We start from the raw sequence: 20,000 nt of genomic DNA, 5'->3' as shown, positions 1-20,000 counted from the left end.
GGTTTCTGTGGCATGAAGCAACTAGGAGTATTTTTCTTACTCCCCCCTGGATGGGATGCCAGTCCATCGCAGGGTTACCCCCAGCATTTCGCCGGTACCCATTTACCGGTATACACCTGGGTGGAGAGAGGCACTGTGGGAGTAAAGTGTCTTGCCCAAGAACACAACACAATGTCCCTGCCCAGGACCCAAACCCGGACCACTCGATCCGGAGTTGAGCACACTATAAACCATGAGGCCACCGTGTCTCAGATGTTGCATGACCCCTAATTTATAGCCTGCATAGTGCTATGTCGTTTTCTTCCTTTCTGAGAGTGCGAAAGGTCCAGTTGAGTGACAGAACTCAAAAGGTAGGAGACAGGGATAGAAGTTTTTTTTTTTTCACTCAATTGCAAAACTTGACTTTTCACACACATTGCACTCTCAGAAAGAAAACAAATGCAACGCAGGCTACCTATTCTGATCAAACCACTACTGGTACAAGTGTGCATACATGAAGTGATGGGAGTTAAGAGTTTCAATATTTCTTGTTTAGATTGTACTTGTGTGGGTATTAGGAACAGATGGGAATTCTGTCCGTGATAAGATTGATATACATACAGACTAGTGCTATTCTTCACTTACCTGGTCTAAACTGCTTCACAAGGATGAAAGCTTTCCTTGTTTTGTTAAATAATAGAGCACACACACTGCAAGAGACAAATGGTATGACAAACTAATTACAGTAGGAAGCTTGGTATTAAGTTCTTTTTCCATATCGTTTCACCAAACTCAGGTTTCAAAGGTAAACAATAATTATTGTAAAAAGCCACCCCTGTGGGTGAACAAGGTATGCAGACAGAAACCTTAATTTTTATTATTCTTCTTTTTTATATTATTATTTGTTATTATTATTTTTATTGAATACATAACAGAAGATTACATTACACTTGAATACCAAGATACATATAAAAAGAAAAAGAAATATAAGTTATAAGTTGTATTAATTTTGTTTTCTTTTTCTTTTTATATGTATCTTGGTAGATAGGAACCTTAAACGACTTGTAAAATGGCAAGCTTTGCACCCCTTTCATCTTCACCTAAACCCATCACACAGAGAATATCATGAAAAGTAGTTCTCTTATTAACCTCAACGTTAAGAGGAAATGAATGGGTAACAAAACCATCAAGAATAGCTGAAAATATTAAAGGTGCTTTGCTTCATAATACTACCCACCTACCTATCGTGAACCTTTAAGTAGTCCCATTTTCTTTCCTGGCCATTCTGTCACAAAGTAAAACAGGAAAATAAACCTTGATAGTAAGCAAGGCAATAGCTGTCTTTCGCCCAGGGTAGTTTTCACACAATACTTGCCAAATGATGAGAAGTACAGCACCTTATAGGAGAGAATTTTTTACATTGAAAGTTCAAAACGACTTGTCAACCAGACAACTTTTAAAAACTTCAGGATATGAATGTCCCACAAATACAATGCAGTGCAACTGCTGGGTTTGCTCTTCTATCAAACGGAGACTCATAATTAATTCACCAACTGGCAATTATTTCAAAAAGGCTTCATATAAGTGCATGTCTGAAATTTTCAAAATTCTGAAGAAGAATGAATCAGGTATCCAGGTAACCTGGCCAGTGAAGAGGATACTGTATTAAATAGTTGATAAATGCCTTCCAGTTAAGTAGTTAAAGTAGCCAAAGGGCATTGGGTAAATATGATTGGCCAGATGTCAGTTGCTTGATTATACATGCTGAAGCTTGCGAAGTACAAAAATATATGGTCAACTACACTGCAAGCAAAAAACTGGATGAAAGTAGAAAATAATTAATTGTCTCAAGTTTGTGTTTTACGTTTCAACCTCTTCTTTCTAGCCATCATCCATATCCATCATGGCTTCAAATTCACCATTTCCCTTGAATGTCTGAGATAAACTCTGAATCATGTAATCAGCAACATCATATTCACCATCACTCTCATCCTCCATTTCCTGTTCACTTGTGTCTGACTCCTCAGAGTTATTCTGCTCTAGCACAGGCTTCAGTTCCTCTTGGTTAACAAAGTGAACAAATAACCTGAAACCAAATTTAAACATATCTAACCAAGCACAGAGTTTGATGAACGGATCCCATGGAATGGGCTTCCTTGTTGCAATCATGCGGGGGGTTATTCTTGCACTAATGTACCTTCTCATATCAGAGGAAGTGATGGAGTATTTTTGATGAAGAGCTGACTCAAATGCAACAAAGAAGAGTCCAATGACATGCCTTGATACTTGTGATGTAAAGCAATTTTCCAATGCTTCCCTTACATTGTATGCCATCATTTCTTCCAAATCATTTGTTGGCCAGTTGGAATATTGATGCCCAGCCAGATCAAAATAATAAGAATACACATTCTCTATAGCTTTACGGAAGGACACATCTTCAAGTTTATTAAAATGCATCCTTGAGTGTACTGGTGGTAATGTGCTCAACAGTGCTGGATTGTTGTACCAGATTTGCTGTCTTGATATGATGGCAATGCTTACCCTTTGCAGAGTTGTTAAAAGTACCCCTTTTTCAATGTTCTCAAAAAGGTTGTGCTCAGGGATAAAGAAGTGTGGACAAGTCATGTTCACAAGGAAACAGTAAAGTTTCTGCAGGATTCTTAGCACTCCCAGAGTGGATTTCTCTCTAGTCCAGTCACTTGGATGTGTTTCTTCACAAACCCAGAATGTTGCTGTTTTGAGGTGATAAGACTGTAGTCCACATTTACTTGGATGTTTTAGGTAGTGTCTCCAAATGGCTTTCACAGTCAGATAGCACCCTTTCTGACAATCACTTAAGGACTGTGCAAGCTTTCTTTCACACAAACTGAATGAGATGCGCCATTCAAGACCAGTTTGGCTTTCAAGTGGGCTTACTGGCACAAGCCCACATCCTTCCTTAACAACTGAAGACACCAGTTTCCAGTCCGGCCAGCACCCAGGGCGCTGCCTTGTTATCCAGTCATTGGCCACGCTTGGCCAACCTGGCACTGCCAGGCACAATGCCATATCAAATGTAATGCCTCCCCCTTCCTGAAGCAGCAGAGTTACATTTACTGCTGGTCCACCTTGATCTACTAGAAATATGACTTTTGGCCGCCAGGACACATCATCAGTGCGATCCTCCATAAAATCCCCTGAAACAAAACCCTCCTTCCTTTTGGTGTCATTACAGCACTCACTCATTTCTTGGTTTTCTTTGCTTTCCGCATGTTCATTATCATTGCCCAAACTATCAATTCCTTTTTCAAAATTACGGTCATCCAGAAAGACGCTGTTTGTAATAAGGGTGCTCAAAACACTTCGGAGCCGCAGAGACATGTAAAACTCGTCCGTTACAGCTGAAGGATGAAGGAAGATTTCGACTTGGCTACCATCGCTGCTCATAGCAATATTTGAAAGGTCTACCAACCGCGTTATGGCTTCCTCCTTTACTAACTTGACACTTGCATAGCCTGGAAATTGAGAACTGAATTGCACTACGCCGTCAAGCTCGCAAGTTGCGCTGGATTCGCCAAGCTTCAAGGAACCCCAAACAAGATTAAAATCAGCTTCATCCCTCCAAACGGTCGAAGAACCATCGTTGTCTAATTCTAAGTACTCGGGCAACCCAAAGCCTTCGCTTACACTTCCAACCATTTGTGATTTAAGCTTGTCAGAAAAAATGGAATAAGGATCTTGTAGTTGGAAAATCGACAACAGTTCATCTTCGAATAAATCTGTCATGACCATCTTGAACTTCGATTCCAGCTTACGAATCGATTCTTTTCCAGACTGCAGTTCTCTTAAGATACCGTGCTCCATAGCTGTTGAAAAGCCATTTCCACACAAGTCTCCACCACAATATAAGGCTTTGCTACACGGCGTACACCCAGCCTGAGCCATTGTGGAGCTAACTAGTTCCGCCCACCGACGTTTTACTGTGACACCACCTCCCCAAAGAAAACCTTGAAACTACCCTACCTCCCCCACCCTCTTTCATTCAGGACTTTCCCGAATGGTTATGACAAGCTTGAAAACCTCACCTGCTTAAAGACAACTCTTGAGGGCTGAACGAAGCGTGAGTTGACGCACGGCTCCACTCGCATGTCGGAGATCTCAAGCTGATCCATTGTTCTCTTTTTTGGGCTTCTTCTTGCTGCAGTTCTAACTCTCCCCAGCCTTCCCAAGTTGCTGATGAGGGTGCGAGGACTGCGACTGCAAAAAGTCCATATCATCGATTCCAAAATTAGTGCGAAAAGCTGGATGAATCTTAGTGATATTCGGAATTTCCTGTGATTACTATCCTCCTTAACAAAGTGACCAAAACAGCGAATTAAAACATCATTTCATATACGTAATTTATATCTTTCCTCGATCAACTGTACAGAGAGAAGTCTGGAAAAGAAACTAATGGCCGTGTCCGTCCCAGGTCCTTCAGGAATGATAGTAACTGAAGGCGCATTTACACGACAGAAAAGTTTGGGTCCGGACCCGTCAAAAAAGCGGTACGGACCCATAACGTTTGCAAAGAAATGCTGGAGTTTCTACAGGGCCATAGGCGCCTATGCAATTTGACACTACGCACTTTTTACACTCACTCAAACATTTACTCAAACATTCACAAAATTCGCAAAAATCGAAAAAAAACGCGAGGGGACTTTTTTATTTTTATTTTTATAATTTTATTTTAACATACACATACATGTGAACTTCATATATATATAAATCATTCAGACATAATGAAATTTAACATACATATAACATGACCAAACGTTAAGCCCTGGCCAACAAAGTTGGATTCAACGCTCCAACTTTGCTCGATCCAACATTGTTCGACTGTTTGGCCACCCATGTTGGATGATGTTCGTCCAACATTTTTTGTTCGATCAAGTGTTGGATGGAGTTTGCTTTTGATCAAACATTGCGACCAACAATTCTGCTCGACGAAACAATATTGCAGTGTTTTGTCCCTCTTCCTCATCATCTCGTATACGCGCGGATGTATCTTGCAGTGAACATACCCTTTTCTACACGTTCTCTAAAACGTTTTGGTTTTCCTCGTTTAAATCCATCATTTCCGTCCTCAAACAGCTCCAGTAGCACAAAAGCTATGACCGGTTTTCGTTTCAGTGTTAGCGCCATACTTATAAATTTAGCATGCGCCAACTTGAGCTTGAATGTTTCATCAAGCAAAGTTCGATAGTGTTTTGCCACTCTACCTCAACATTTGCATCCAACAATGTTGCATGTGGAATCCAACTTTGTTCGATAGTTTGTCCAGGGCTTTACAACGTACTGTACTGGTTGAAAGAGGTGCCCTCCCATTCCTTGTAAAGCTTCTTCCGCTTGCTGTTTTTAATGGATATATATTTCTCTGTTTCATATTTAAGATTAACTTTAACATGAAAGTTCAAGACATTAGGTAATGTGTTTTTTCTTTTGCATTCCCATTAATAAGATTTTGCTACAATTAATAAATAATAAACAAGGGGCATTGTGAAAACGAAAATGTTGTCCAAACTTAACCGCAAACTTTTCTTGTTACTGTTTGAAAAAAACAATCTCAACTTCCTGCCAGAATAATTTGGCATAAGGACAATAAAAGAAAAGATGCCGCACAGTTTCACAATCTCCTTTACAAAAAAGAGCATTTGTCATCGTCAATAAGAGAAGAGAATATTATTTAGTATCTTGTATTGATGGGCCTTTTAATGGATATATATTTTTTTGTTTCAGAGCACTCGCCTCCCACCAATGACGGTGACCCGGGTTCGATTCCCAGACTCGGCGTCACGTGTGGGTTGAGATAGTGGTTCTCTACTCTGCATCGAGAGGTTTTCTCCGGGTACTCTGGTTTCCCCTGTCCGCAAAAACCAACATTTGACTTGATTTGTGTTCATTGTTAATTTCAGTTTACAGTGTGTTAGTGCTCCAATACTAGAACGACTAGACACTTAAATAAAGTTACTTCCCTTTCCTTTCCTTTATGTGGTAAAGTGTGTACCTCCAACAGTTGGTGGTCTGACAACCGGAAGTCTCCTATGAGATTTATGGCAAAATTTGGCTTCTCTGCCTTACAACTCTGTGCATAGAATAATATTCATTACATTTCATCTTGGTTACTTCCAGGTCAAGATCGGAAATTTTAAAGGAAAGAGTCGTAATAGAGGGATGAGAGTTACAAAGATTAATATCAGAGGGGATGGATGCACGCAGGCCTGTCCAAGTCAGAAAATTTCAGTTGTTCAATCTGCTAATGTTCAGTGCGCTAATATTAAAAGATTCAACATTGTTTAGTTCAAAATTTAGGTCGCATACCGAATATATATTCCAGCTGCAAGGTACTTTTCAGAGAAGACCAGTTTGCTGTCAATCCTAATTTAGCGATTGTTCCAGATTACGTAACGCCATTCCTTTACTATTGCAAACGTTTCCCGAAATTCAGTCCACCAGAATAACAATTCTCGGTAGAGCCTAGAGCCAAACGAAAACCGTCTAATCGATAGTTACAGTAGAAGAAGAAGAAGAAACCGCCAAAATACTTTAGTATATAATTTAAGTAATCTTGTCGAGGACTTGTCTTCTCTATCTTTTCAGTTTTTACAGTTTCTGTGATTTTTTTTGCAAAATTCGCAATTGCGTGCAAACCTGGACATATCTCGTTTGATCCAGGATCAATGGTTATGTTAGTCCATTAAAGACAAATTGTTTCTCAGTCAAGCAGACTAGCTATTATTAAAACTTCTTTGGCGGGCCATGATATCATTACATCTGACCAATTTCGCTTCACACATCATGCAAGGTCTGTTTAATCCTGCCGATATCACTCAGTGTGCGCTGCGACGACGAGACATTTGGATGAGTTCATTGAGTTGGAGCGAGATAATGCAATGGCTTTGCAAGCTTTTGCAAGTGGGGCTAGGGCCCGGCTCGGGACAGGGAACGCGTTTTCCAGGGGTCTGAAAACTTTGGAAATGAAAATCATGTATTCTGACCAGATCTGATTCACATTACCCGTATACTTTTAACGTCGTTAAGATGCTGTTATGTGTTATCCTATACAAATATCAAACAAGTCATACTAAAGTGTACGATTATCAGCTGACATCCGGTACGATTGGTATCATTATTTTGTACGGCGGATAACCAGTGCTCTCCGTGTGAATCGGGTGCATTACACCACACCAGACTGCAGCGTACCACATAATCCTCTTTTTTGTCTTGTTTTTTCATTAAAAAAATTGAATGACGTCTTGCTGCAGTTAGTTTTTAGTCATTTAACATTCTATATCAAAGTTTACCAATGAGGCCTCTATAGTGGGTACACAACGGTTACAGCACGGTCTTAAGCAAGTCAGTCAACACAAGAGTCCATCATACGTGGATGGCATGTCTATTCCGGGGGTGGTGGGCGGGGGATGAGGGGTCATTAGGTCGGAGTTAGGGTTAGAGTATCAAGTTTCTTGCCGTCAGAACCAAATATTCTTATTGGTCAATCCATTTCTGGAATGGATTTGGCTCAAACAAACAAAACTATTTTATACACGTAAATACGTGTAAATAAGTAATAGAACTTTTAAGTTCAAAGTCAGTAAGATACAAGGCCTACTTAGAAAATAACTAGAAAGCTAGCTCGGAGGCAGAATAGAGAATTGTGTATAGATATAAGAAAAAAGTCGATTCAGGAAGGCACAAATATAAAGGTAAAAAGACAGAGTAAGAGGCGGTTGAGTTTGGCCTTAGGCGCTGCAGTGGTATCATTTCGAACATGCCACCACATTGTTTCAGGATGTTGTTAATCAGCCCACTTAAATGGCATAATCTCTAAAGAATCTCTGGTAGCACAGTGGAGGAGCAGCCGACATACATAGAAGAACGGCATCATGAGATTCGACAGCTGTTGGAAACACTAGAATCTTCTCTGAAAATAATTTTAGCCGCCCAGAGAAGTCCCCTGTGACTTAGTCATAGCTCAGTTGGTTAGAGCGTCGCACCGGTATCGCGAGGTCACGGGTTCAAACCCAGTTGAAGTCCTGAATTTTTGAGGCTTCTTTACGCAAATGCAAAAAAATTGCGTTCATAACTGCGAGGATCATAGCTTCACTTGACTTTCTCCACAGTTCATAAAGTCTTTGTCCAGTCGGGACCTCCCACGCGAAAATCCAATGAGGTCTTGTTTGACCCACTGGGTTACGGTGTCTTCATAAGCAAGTAAGTCAGTCAGTCAGTAAGTAAATAATAGCCAAAGGCTAATAAAGTTGCGGCCCTCAATCAGATCAGACCACAATACCGAGAACTCCGAGCCCTGCTCTTTCCGAACCTAATGGTGCGCGGGATCTTTGACTTCCCAAGGAACAGCATCCCAATTTGAGCAATTTTAAAAATTCACAGGGTTGAACGCCTGTCGAAAAACCCTTAACGTTGGAATGTTAAGTTGAAAGAAAGCACAAGTGTAAACCGAAATTGTATGAAGACGAAAAAACTCTTTTAGGAATTTTATTATTTTAATTTTTTAATTTTTTTAGTTTTAATTCAGAAAATCAACTGCAATGTAAAGTTCCAGTTGTAAGGATTAGCTTAATCGGACTTTGAACAAATAGAATCAGAACGACATTCGGCTATCAGTTAGCAGCTGAGAACTACTTATGCAACTTTTTTCAGCTAATATGCGCATAACCTCTGGGCTTTCTGTGGCTAGCCAAGCACGAGTTTCGACGCAATCTTACTCCAAAATTCAAGCCATCGAAGGCTGATTTCCCCGCAAGTCGGAACATTTTTAATATTATAATTCAAAGTTAGCATTCAGGGCCCGGTTGTTCGAAAGCCAGGATTAGCGTAAAGTTTTGTTTCAAGCCTTTCAACCTTTTGGTGAAAGTTTCTTTTGCTTATCAGTTTTTTGTTTTTCAAGATTGACCTCTACTACTGTAAAGTTTTGCCCAATATCAGCGTTCAACAACATTTTGGAGTAGAGAAATTAACTCCTCGGATTAGCGTTAATCGGCTTTTGAACAACCGAGCCCAGGATATTATCTCATGACTACAACAGCTTAATGCACACTGCAGACCATTCACTTAAACAGGTTTCTTTTAAAATTGCCACCATGCCCATTTGTTTCGCTAACCTGGAAATAAAAGCCGACGTGTAACACGTTTGTGCTGTCAACGCTAAGATGAGATCTTCGGCGGTGACAGTCAGCTCGCGATAACAGTAATTTTTTATCAATAAATAAAAATAACAGGGCGACATTCGCTTCACAAATGGACGAAGCGACTCGAGGCCAACCGAGTCAGTCTGGGGTTGGTGTTTTCACGGTCTTTGGTGAGCGAATCGACTAAATACGATCTAAGAAGTGTAAATGAATCGACTACAGTGTTAGCATATCAACATGCAGTCGAAACTTATATCATCTTGATGGCACAAAACAACAAATGATCCTCAGCGCCTTTATCCGTGGTTCCCTGTCTCTACTTGTCGCAATGGAAGGAGACGGATCACCTGAGGAGTCTGTTGGCAGTAGGTCCACAGTATATTGTAGAGAAACAATAAAATCTCAGGAATCAACCTGACCCAATCAGTTCAATGGTAAAACGGCTTCAGATTGTCAAAAATTCGCTTTCTTAACCGTGGCATCTTAACATCTGCCTGACAATCTGTTTCCAAAGTAACTTTAACAAAATACAATGTATGTTATGAAAAGCACTCTGGGTCCAACTCTTTTCTTTCGAAGACTATTCATTTAGTCGACGTTCTTCCATGCAAAAAAGGCAATTGTCACACTTTAAAAGTCAACATGGTTCATTGCACATTTTCACATAGATTCAAAGCTCCCGAATCCTGAGTATTGAAAAATACCACTCAAGTCCGTATCTGTTACGTTTGTCTGTACCAGAAGACTAGAACGGTTGCCATTTTCCGAGAATGGTATCCTTTATTGCATCGACAAACTGCGCTGGTACCCAGTAGATCCAGTACCGCGACGCTTCAGTAGGTCCCAACTGAATCGCCTAAAACAGAGAATGCGCTGAATGACGTTTGCTAAACAATGGGTCGATATGGGGAGCGCTTCATTTGGACAAAAATTTTGTAATTTTCAGGTGACCCTGTGTGGAAGGGAAATGCCGTTTTCAAAAATCAAATGAAACCCAATTTGATCAGAAGAAGACTGATGATGAAGTTAATGAAGATAACGACAACTTTTCTGCGCAAAAATGTTTTGGCAATTACTATTGCTATCATAAGTGCACTTTGCAAACTATTTAACCTCTCATAAGTTTATTTCAACACTCACTGGAAGGAAGATGCAGTGAAGGGGGTGCAGTGAAGGGGGCTGCAGTGAAGGGGGTGCAGTGAAAGGGGTGCAGTGAAAGGGGTGCAGTGAAGGGGGTGCAGTGAAGGGGGTGCAGTGAAGGGGGATGCAGTGAAAGAGATGCAGTGAAGGGGGTGCAGTAAAGGGGGTGCAGTGAAGGGGGTGCAGTAAAGGGGGTGCTGTGATGGGGGTGCAGTGAAGGGGATGCAGTGAGGGGGATGCAGTGAAGGGGATGCAGTGAAGGGGATGCAGTGAAAGGGATGAAGTGAAGGGGGTGCAGTGAAGGGGATGCAGTGAAAGGGATGAAGTGAAGGGGATACAGTGAAAGGGATGAAGTGAAGGGGATACAGTGATAAGGGTGCAGTGAAGGGGATGCAGTGAAGGGGATACAGTGAAGGGGATGCAGTGAAGGGGGTGCAGTGAAGGGGGTGCAGTGAAGGGGGTGCAGTGAAGGGGGTGCAGTGAAGGGGATGCAGTGAAGGGATACAGTGATGAGGGTGCAGTGAAGGGGGTGCAGTGAAGGGGATGCAGTGAAGGGGGATGCAGTGAAGGGGATACAGTGATGAGGGTGCAGTGAAGGGGGTGCAGTGAAGGGGATGCAGTGAAGGGGGATGCAGTGAAGGGGGATGCAGTGAAGGGGATGCAGTGAAGGGGATGCAGTGAAGGGGGTGCAGTGATTAGGGTGCAGTGAAGGGGATGCAGTGAAGGGGATGCAGTGAAGGGGATGCAGTGAAGGGGATGCAGTGAAGGGGGTGCAGTGAAGGGGATGCAGTGAAGGGGGTGCAGTGATTAGGGTGCAGTGAAGGGGATGCAGTGAAGGGGATGCAGTGAAGGGGATGCAGTGAAGGGGGATGAAGTGAAGGGGATGCAGTGAAGGGGGTGCAGTGAAGGGGATGCAGTGAAGGGGATACAGTGATGAGGGTGCAGTGAAGGGGGTGCAGTGAAGGGGATGCAGTGAAGGGGGATGCAGTGAAGGGGATACAGTGATGGGGGTGCAGTGAAGGGGGTGCAGTGAAAGGGATGCAGTGAAGGGGGATGCAGTGAAGGGGGATGCAGTGAAGGGGATGCAGTGAAGGGGATGCAGTGAAGGGGGTGCAGTGATTAGGGTGCAGTGAAGGGGGATGCAGTGAAGGGGATGCAGTGAAGGGGATGCAGTGAAGGGGGATGCAGTGAAGGGGGTGCAGTGAAGGGGGTGCAGTGAAGGGGATGCAGTGAAGGGGGTGCAGTGAAGGGGGTGCAGTGAAGGGGATGCAGTGAGGGGGATGCAGTGAAGGGGGATGCAGTGAAGGGGGATGCAGTGAAGGGGATGCAGTGAAGGGGGATGCAGTGAAGGGGGATGCAGTGAAGGGGGTGCAGTGAAGGGGGTGCAGTGAAGGGGATGCAGTGAAGGGGGTGCAGTGAAGGGGGATCCAGTGAAGGGGATGCAGTGAAGGGGGTGCAGTGATTAGGGTGCAGTGAAGGGGATGCAGTGAAGGGGTGCAGTGATTAGGGTGCAGTGAAGGGGGATGCAGTGAAGGGGGATGCAGTGAAGGGGATGCAGTGAAGGGGATGCAGTGAAGGGGGATGCAGTGAAGGGGGATGCAGTGAAGGGGGATGCAGTGAAGGGGGTGCAGGGATAGCGCAGTGGTGAGAGCACCAATGTGGCCCGCGTTCGATTCCCAGAGTCGGCGTCATATGTGGGTTGAGTTTGTTGGTTCTCTACTCTGTACCGAGAGGTTTTTCTCTGGGTACTTGGTTTTCCCGAAAAACGAAAGAAAGAAATATTTTAACAATTTTACGATTGGAGACAAATTCACCGGGCTAACAAATTCGACAGAAAGATTTAGTAGTTCACTGAACATTGCCCAAAACAAAGAAAAATACTCTGAATTTTGGTTTCTTAGCTATGATATGGTTTGGTCTATGTTAAATGAACTAGGAGATCTTTTTTTGTTTTTTGTTTTAGACAAAATTACTAGCCTGAAATCAACAGCCCATATTAACACTTTTCATGCATAATCAGTCATCCTCAAATTTTGCACCTCATACCATCATATGATATTCTTCATGTCCCTGAATTGCTTCAGAAATGACATTTTTTATAGAGCCCATTGGTATCTTCTCTGTTCGTTCTGTAATAATGCAAAGAATGAAGAAAATTTAGTTTTTTGAACCAAGCAATAAGATAAACATAGGATGTCTTGATCCAGGATCAGTGGGTATTGACCTTTCCTTTAACACTAAGGATATTACAGTGCGACGCACCGCACCGTGGCCACCTAACAAAGTTCTTTTACAAATTGTCCGCCAATCAGGATAAGTGAATTTGATTGACAGTCACGGCTCCTTGCAAAGTTCGCACAGTTGTAAGTTGAACATTGTTGCATGAGTTGCTGAGTTGACGTATTTACATGTACACGTAATTTTCAAATGTGAACGTTTGTTGGGTGGCCACGGTAAGGCGCGTTGCACTGTAATGAGTCCTGCCATTTACCTTTTGTTCCAATCCAAAGTTGATCTAACTCAAGTTTGAAGGTTAATCTGACCTTTCCACCATATTTGTTATACATCCCAGCCACTGGAACTGTTGGTAACTTTTCCTGGGAAAAATGAACAAGAAAATGGAGCAAGGTAAAAAAATAATGTACTGCTACTGACAGTTTGTGATTTTTTCAGATCAAGACTAATTATGGCCTAAGTGCAAAGCAGGAATTCCATAATAATAACACTATGAAATGTTTATTACTTAATGGACCACTCCCCATTGGAGCTTTTCAGGGTCATTGAAACATATCAATGATACAGAAGAACTGAACAACCTTTAAGAACCCCAACTGTGTCGAGGCAAACCATTTGACTATTTTACAAGAGCAACTGAAGAGTCGAATCAGGGACTACCAGGAATGACTTCAGCTAGAGGACAGAATAATATTAGTCTTGAACCCAGGATCTCAGGATCTCAAAGCAAGCACCCTGATCACTTAGCCATGCTTGCCAGCGAGTCCTTAATTAATTTCAACTGTAAAACTGGGTGACTGTTTTGCCATTTATCACCCATCATAATTTCATCTGGACCCCTAATAGAGCAATGAAAGCCAACAAATGGTAGAGCTATTGCAGATTTACCAGCCCCTTCCCCTTTGCAGCCCTAAGGAATACTAGGAATATGTTGAAATCATTTTAAAGTGAATCTTAGGGCGTGTTCAATTGACTGTATTCTGGAATAGGAATACATGGAATAGAAGTTAGAAATCCTTCGTTGTTGGGAAGATTTACATTAAAATTGTTAAACATCTGCTAAAATGCTATTTTAAACATAGTAAACTATGTCTGGCAAAAACGCCAGACATAGTATTTTAAATCATCGCTCCACGTATTCTTATTCCGGAATAGGGTCAATCGAACGCGCCCTTATTTTGACCCACTACAGTTATCAGGATCAGAGGAAGATCTAAACAGAAGCTGAAGTACGTATTAGATGTTCAAACTTCCAAACCCACTTGCTAACCAAATGACTTGAAAAACAAATTAGTGCAAACTTAACTAAATAATACTTTTTTATTCTTGATTCCAGGCATCACATCATCTGGTTTTCCTTTGTCTAAAACTTTTTTGTGCATCTAAAATACAAATGAAAGTACAGTATTACTCCTTGTTAAATTTTTTAAGGACCTTTAAAAATTCAGTGCAAGGAAACAAGAATGGGAAATTAAAAAAATCACCTTTTGGTTACAGAGAGGCTCCTTTGATGAGCCTGAAAAAATAAAAAAATAAAATCAGTTGAAACAAAGAATTGATTAGTGTGGACCTTTTTAATGATGTCATGTTAAATCTAAAATTATCATTTCAAGATAAGGCACCTTTGTATTTCAAACTGAGAGTCTTTGCAAAAACAGGATATCTCCTTCAATTTGTAACAACATGGAAACTCTGAGTTACAAAATTTTGCCAAGAACTGTATGACAATATGCAACTTTCTTTTGTTACGTTTAGTGTCTTCTCTTTAGCACAAGTTTACAGCAGATTCCCGAAAAATTCACAGGTTTACTAACATCTTTTATTTATCAGGCTATTGGTTCTTATAATAGTACTGTATATGGTGCTTTATTGGCCAAATTTCAGCCTGATGTTCTTAATCCAGTCTTGTTTTTATATGCGGGTGTTTACAGTCAGTATTCTTTTTGAAGGTATACTCTATTATGCTTTTGTGTGTGCTTTTGACAGCTTAAATCTGTAAAATAAACTCAGATACAGTTTTATTGGAGTTTTTAGTATTGTACCTCATCTAGCAATTCAAAGAGATGCTCATACATCAAATTAATGTCGTTCATCAGTCTTAAACAAAATTACCGTAAGAAAAACAAGGATAATAACAAGGTTTAAGTCAGCCATAGGCAAACTTTCTCTTCCTATCCCATATTGATTAGGGGCTCAAAAATACTGATTGATTGAAATACTGTTAGATATTATCAGTTATTTTTTCCACACATTAAGGGTACTATTCCACCGCCCCCCCCCCCCCCCCCCCAATATTGCAGTTTATAAAAGAATGGATATTTTCTTTTGTGTTACATTGTTGGAAGCAGGGTTTGGGTCAAACCTGGACACGACCTAGCGCAAGCACTGACATTTTCCTTAGACAATTTATCACCCTGGTAGTAGAAGGGGGGCAGGAAAATACTATACTTGTGTTCTACCTCATCCCACCCTATCTTACCTGAGGTTGTTTTTTCTTCTTTTAATGCCCCAGGGGGAGGGGGAGTGACTTTCATAACATCATTTATGGTTGACCCAACAACCATCATTTTGACTCCATTTGTAACATTTAACTCCCTAAGAGTTTTGCTGCCATCTTTGACAAGACCTGTAGAGTTAACAACAAAAAGTGAAAGCTAGTCAGAATATTAATGACCTGCAAGCAGGCTCTTCCATTGAAAATGGCACCGGGATGAAATATAGGGGCTTGGTTACTAGTTTCTAAAGGAGAGGAAGAACCTGCAGAGATGCCGGCAGTTCTTCAGATGAGTATATACCTTCAGAATGCAAATTGCTGATTGGTCAATTTGCGATTGACACTTGTCAGTTAAAACAATACAAAGATTTTCAGTTCAACTCAACAAGGCGAGTGTAATCTCGGCAAGTGTCTTTCTTCCACCCAATAAAGAGTCTTCCTGTATACAGGAAAAGGCATAACAGCGTAGAATGCCAATAAATCCTTAACACAATGGCGTGCTTCAGTTGTTGTGGCTAAGGCAATGGTATTTGTAGTGGTTCGGTCACCTTCCAGGTCAGTTCCACATGAAACTGCGCATAAAGACAAATACATGTCAATTTCCTTCACGACAAATGTGTTTGAGAACGCTGCAAGGTCGAAGACATGTTGCTCCCTTAAAAATAGTTTCGAATTGACAATATTCCCTGAATTCTTTATTCACAGGCCTGTTGAGTGCGATCAGAAAATCCTCACGCGTTGGTTCATGCACAAATTTGAGAAAGACATTTGCAGCTGCTTGCCATCCTTTTAGCGCAAGATTCTTTAAAAGCCAAACTGTGGCTTTGTCGCTTGCTGTACGGATCTTCATTCCCATTCGGTATTAACACCAAGACTTTCACGCTTGTAGCGTTGTCAGGAAGGTCTTCGACATTGAGATGGGCCAGGAAATTTGAATATCTCGCATGCACTCTACTCACAAGGGGGACTCATGGTTTTCTGTGCACGGACGCTAAAACGTGACGGTAGTGGTCGCTTTTTCCCCCAGAGATTTTCTATATAATTTTGATCATCTTCCCTTCTTTTATTTAGTGGAAGGGCTCTTTGCTTGTGTGAAACTCAAAGCCATTTTAGTAACAACAACTTCTTCAGATTTGACATGCTACGGTTTATTTACCTCTTCTGATCTGATCTGATCTGATTGGTTCGTTTCACTTTGATGATTTGACAGATCAGCAGTGGGCAGAACTGAAGAACTGCGGGGATCTGTTGCTTGTTTCCCTTTGAAACAAGCAACAAAGGCTCCATCTTTTTGGCCGCACACCATTTCAAGGGAAGAGCCTGCTTGCAGGCTAAAATATTAAGGCCTTCACATTCATTAATATTTCGCTACTATGACTGAACATGCCAGAGGACCCAGAGAAAACCGTCGGAGCAGAGTAGAGAACTAACAAAAACTCAACCCACTTTTGGCGTTGGGTCAGGGAATCATAGGCCACTTTTGTGGGCGGCAAGTGCTCTCACAACTGCGCCATCCCTGCTGCACAATTTCTCGTGCTTGCGTGCTGTAGGGCATAACAATAACGTTGTAGTTGTGTTGTGGGAAAAGAGTGTTTGTGAAGCATTTTAGCGGTTATCTTCCCTCTCCCCTTTTCCAATGTTTTTTTAGTGTGATGGGTGCCTGTCTCCCATGCTGCATGGGGGCTCATAGCTGGGTTGCAAGGATTTCCCAGGCATGGGCACAGTCTCCATTTAGGAGCTGGCTGCCAATACTGCAAGCTCCTGAATGTCTCAGGCATTGAACTTCCAATAGTGACAGAGTAATATTAATCAATTGACTCCTAGAAGTGAGACTTAATAGATTTTATTCTGTCTAATGCCAGTGCCAATAGATGCGGTTTAGAAGTCAATTGGTTAACAATCTCTACTTCCACTAAAAAACTTTTCCCCCTTTATTAAGCAAACCCACTGACTCCTAGGAGGAAGGTTTTCGTCACCAATGGGAGTGGTTAAGGAGTTCAAGGGTTAGATATGTCATTGAACCAGAGATACAATAGGGAAAAGTAAATGCTACTAACAAAGTGCCTGCCTGGATCCCCATAGTTCAAAACTCCTGACAAAGGAAAGTTTCTGTTTTCAGATTACTATATTACCTTTGTACATAAGCTTCTGCATTGATACGGGTAAACCTAAAAAAAAAAAAGAAAAAAAATTAAAATATAAATAAGTAAGGAGGTTAGATTATTGCAGTTATGAACATTAGAAGCATTTTTTAAAGTCCAAAAATCAAAGAGACAGCCTGGAAAAAATCAGGCTTTAACAGGACCTAGTCCCACCACCTATGTGAAAAAAGGGCTGCTCTACATCCATTTTGGTTGTTCCTAATAGGCCAATAATAATTACGTTAATACGTGTAAAATTTAAAGAATATAAAACACAACATATGTTTGAAGTGGGTTAACCTCTGGTTCAAAAACCATTAAGGTTTGGCACCCAATAATTTATCAGCTAATATTTTGCTCAATTCAAAGCCAAAATTATGGAGATGACTCATTCACTGTAACAGGATGCGAATTTAAAACTTCTCGTATTAAGTGTTAACTACAAAGTGTCTGTTTCTGAGAATTAAAATAATAGTTAGTGTGCAGTCCTGCTTGCAAAGTGTTAACAATTCCTCTGTGTTTCGTTTTTGTGCATAAATTTGTATGCTGTTATAGTAGTAGCAGTAGTAGTAGTAGTAGTAGTAGTAGTAGTAGTAGTAGTAGTAGTAGTAGTAGTAGTAGTAGTAGTAGTAGTAGCAGTAGTAGTGGCATCCTAATCTCGAAGAGGCGATGGTTAGTGCTGGGGATTTTGGGCAGGATCTTGTATGACTGTGTAGCCTGATCCTGAAGTGGAGCTGTTATATAAACTCAAAAAAATGCATATTGAAGCTCAATCCCTCTCTCTATGCTACTTGTATTGTGATGATCGTTGCATTTACCAAGTTTTCTTTAGGCAGATTGGTCTAAAATACAATGCCCCCTATAAGCAAATTTGTAAGTAAATGAGAAAAGAAATTATGTTAAAAGTGTAAACAATGATGTCAACGAACTCTCTTTCATTGAAAATGACTGTGTTTTAACAAGTGGAAAAAGTCCATTTTTGACTTCCTGCAAAAAGGTCCACGTAGCGAAACCAAAATCACCCTTTTTTCTGTCGGAGGGGTGGGAAGGGGTTCTTTCATTCATTTCCATATCCCCGTCAAAGGAGGCTACTAACTGGGGCTGTTTTTGAATTCAAGGAACTTGGAGTAAATTTAATGAGGCATTTTGGAGAAATCTTTCTTCATTTTAGAGTTAATTAAGCAAAAACATGACAAAAGCAAACCTGTCAGATTTTCTATATGTTGCTTCAGGCAATCAGCTGTTTCGTCAACAGGGAAAGTGACTTCATAATTTTTCTTGTTCCAAACCACTCTAAAACTTGCCGTCTCTCTGCAAGACGAAGCGGGTTCATCCTCTGTTGAGTCCTTCTCTTTCTCCTCCACGCTAAAATCTTCTTTCGACGTCTCGTTCATTTCCGCGTTCTCGTTGTCAACATCAGCATTTTTGGGACAACATTGCTCCCGACACGGGTCCTGAGAAGAATCCGTGCGCTTGCACTTTCTATCGGACTCCAACTTGTCGTCGGCATCTATTACTAAAATCAAGACAGTAACTATTCTGTCATCAAGATTGGAATTTGCTGCCCCACAAACAATTTTTGAGATAAACAAAAAAATATTTACCAGACCCTTCTTCCGCCATTTTCCTTTTCATGTTGGAAGCAATGACCATGCGCGAGCACCATCATCGTGGGCTCTTAAAAAAAAACAAGATGGCGGACGTGCCGGAGAATGCGCCTGAACGTAATTCTACTTTAAAACGAGAATATTCTGACGATTAGAGTTTAGAAAAAGAGATCACTTTACAAGCGTTCGCTGCATGAATATATTTATTTAGTGGTGTTTTTTTTAATTGCAGACTGTCCTGGAACAGGTAGCGAACAGGCAGGGAAAAGCTTTGCATGTCAAGGATGTCCGAACCAAACTATTTGCGCATCAAGTAAAACAGTCGGACCAGATCCAGGTAATTCGTTCTCACCCTTTAATATGCCATGCAGGTTTCATAATTTATCCCCAAGTTCTGCCCTTCCTTTTGTGTTCGCGTGAAAACTGCTCGAACCGTGATTTTTTGCGTCGACAGGTTCTTCTGCTCAGTTACCAGGCCTTTGCAATTGGATAAAGTCCCAAACTTGAGTTCATTAAAAATAGACCAGGTTCTCAATAGACGGTGATAATCCCCAAGTGTTAAAGGAAGAGAGCTCTTTTGAACTAGGAAGCAATGATGAAGAACAACCTTCAAAGAACAAAGAACTGAGTTATACAAAGGGGAACCAACATGTAACCATTTTATTAGGAAGTTTACCATAGTAAAATTAATACTGATTTTAGGGATGGAGTTACAGTGTAGGGGCATGTTAGGGGTATGTATGAAACCTGACACTATTAGCTGTCTGTTGCTTTGACAGCAATAAAAAGTATTATTATTGCTGTGCCAATTAATGACCGTTACATTCCTGCAGATCATTTAATTCAACACGGTAATTAAAGAAAACATTATGTTTTCAGTCATCTACTGGGACAAATTAACCTTTTTGTTTTGGCATTAAAGTGACAGAAATGATTTTTAAAATTCTGTTAGCTGTAGCAGAGGTTAAAGAAAGGATGTCTTCAGTTAAGCACAAGATTTTGGTATTGTCTGGAAAAGGAGGGGTTGGTAAAAGCACATTTACAGCACATCTTGCTCATGGCCTTGCAGCTGACAATAATAAACAGGTAATTAATAAAATGATTAACTTTTAAAATGCTGGTTTACTGGTAAAGGTATTTTCTCAATATTATTGCTTATCAGTTTTGACAAGAACCTTTTTTGACTTTCAGTACTACACTGGAAATGCTGTTGGTCCTATGACATAGTCTGAAA

General features: G+C 41.0%; 4 protein-coding genes across 4 annotated transcripts in view; 1 reads left to right on the top strand and 3 right to left on the bottom strand.

Moving 5' to 3' along the window:
- The window catches only part of LOC138013486 (uridine diphosphate glucose pyrophosphatase NUDT14-like), a 7,468-nt gene extending 3,110 nt beyond the window's left edge, over positions 1-4,358 (bottom strand). The window contains exons 1-3 of the mRNA XM_068860573.1: positions 4,044-4,358; positions 1,221-1,264; positions 625-689 (exon numbers count right to left, since the gene is read on the bottom strand). Coding sequence (XP_068716674.1) covers positions 625-689; positions 1,221-1,264; positions 4,044-4,235 — 301 coding nt within the window. The 5' untranslated portion in view covers positions 4,236-4,358. The remainder of the gene's footprint in view (positions 1-624; positions 690-1,220; positions 1,265-4,043) is intronic.
- Positions 1,271-3,915, bottom strand: LOC138013483 (uncharacterized). The gene has a single exon (XM_068860568.1). It carries the CDS (start codon positions 3,901-3,903, stop codon positions 1,861-1,863), a length of 2,043 nt encoding a protein of 680 aa, XP_068716669.1. The 5' UTR covers positions 3,904-3,915; the 3' UTR covers positions 1,271-1,860.
- A 4,395-nt stretch (positions 4,359-8,753) lies between the features above and the next one.
- LOC138060726 (ubiquitin domain-containing protein UBFD1-like) lies at positions 8,754-18,806 on the bottom strand. The gene is made up of 9 exons (XM_068906584.1): positions 18,764-18,806; positions 18,364-18,675; positions 17,151-17,186; positions 15,004-15,150; positions 14,009-14,040; positions 13,841-13,906; positions 12,781-12,886; positions 12,336-12,418; positions 8,754-10,005 (listed from the first exon to the last, which is right to left on the bottom strand). Exons 1-9 carry the CDS (start codon positions 18,792-18,794, stop codon positions 9,895-9,897), a joined length of 924 nt encoding a protein of 307 aa, XP_068762685.1. The 5' UTR covers positions 18,795-18,806; the 3' UTR covers positions 8,754-9,894.
- A 31-nt stretch (positions 18,807-18,837) lies between these two features.
- The window catches only part of LOC138060724 (cytosolic Fe-S cluster assembly factor NUBP1 homolog), an 11,437-nt gene continuing 10,274 nt past the window's right edge, over positions 18,838-20,000 (top strand). The window contains exons 1-3 of the mRNA XM_068906583.1: positions 18,838-18,883; positions 18,999-19,103; positions 19,719-19,852. Of these exons, the coding sequence (XP_068762684.1) occupies positions 18,853-18,883; positions 18,999-19,103; positions 19,719-19,852 (270 nt within the window). The 5' untranslated portion in view covers positions 18,838-18,852. The remainder of the gene's footprint in view (positions 18,884-18,998; positions 19,104-19,718; positions 19,853-20,000) is intronic.

This window comes from Montipora capricornis, chromosome 8 (assembly GCF_036669925.1).
Source record: "Montipora capricornis isolate CH-2021 chromosome 8, ASM3666992v2, whole genome shotgun sequence".
NCBI classification, from domain to species: domain Eukaryota; kingdom Metazoa; phylum Cnidaria; class Anthozoa; order Scleractinia; family Acroporidae; genus Montipora; species Montipora capricornis.
This window is presented reverse-complemented; position numbering and strand designations above follow the sequence as displayed.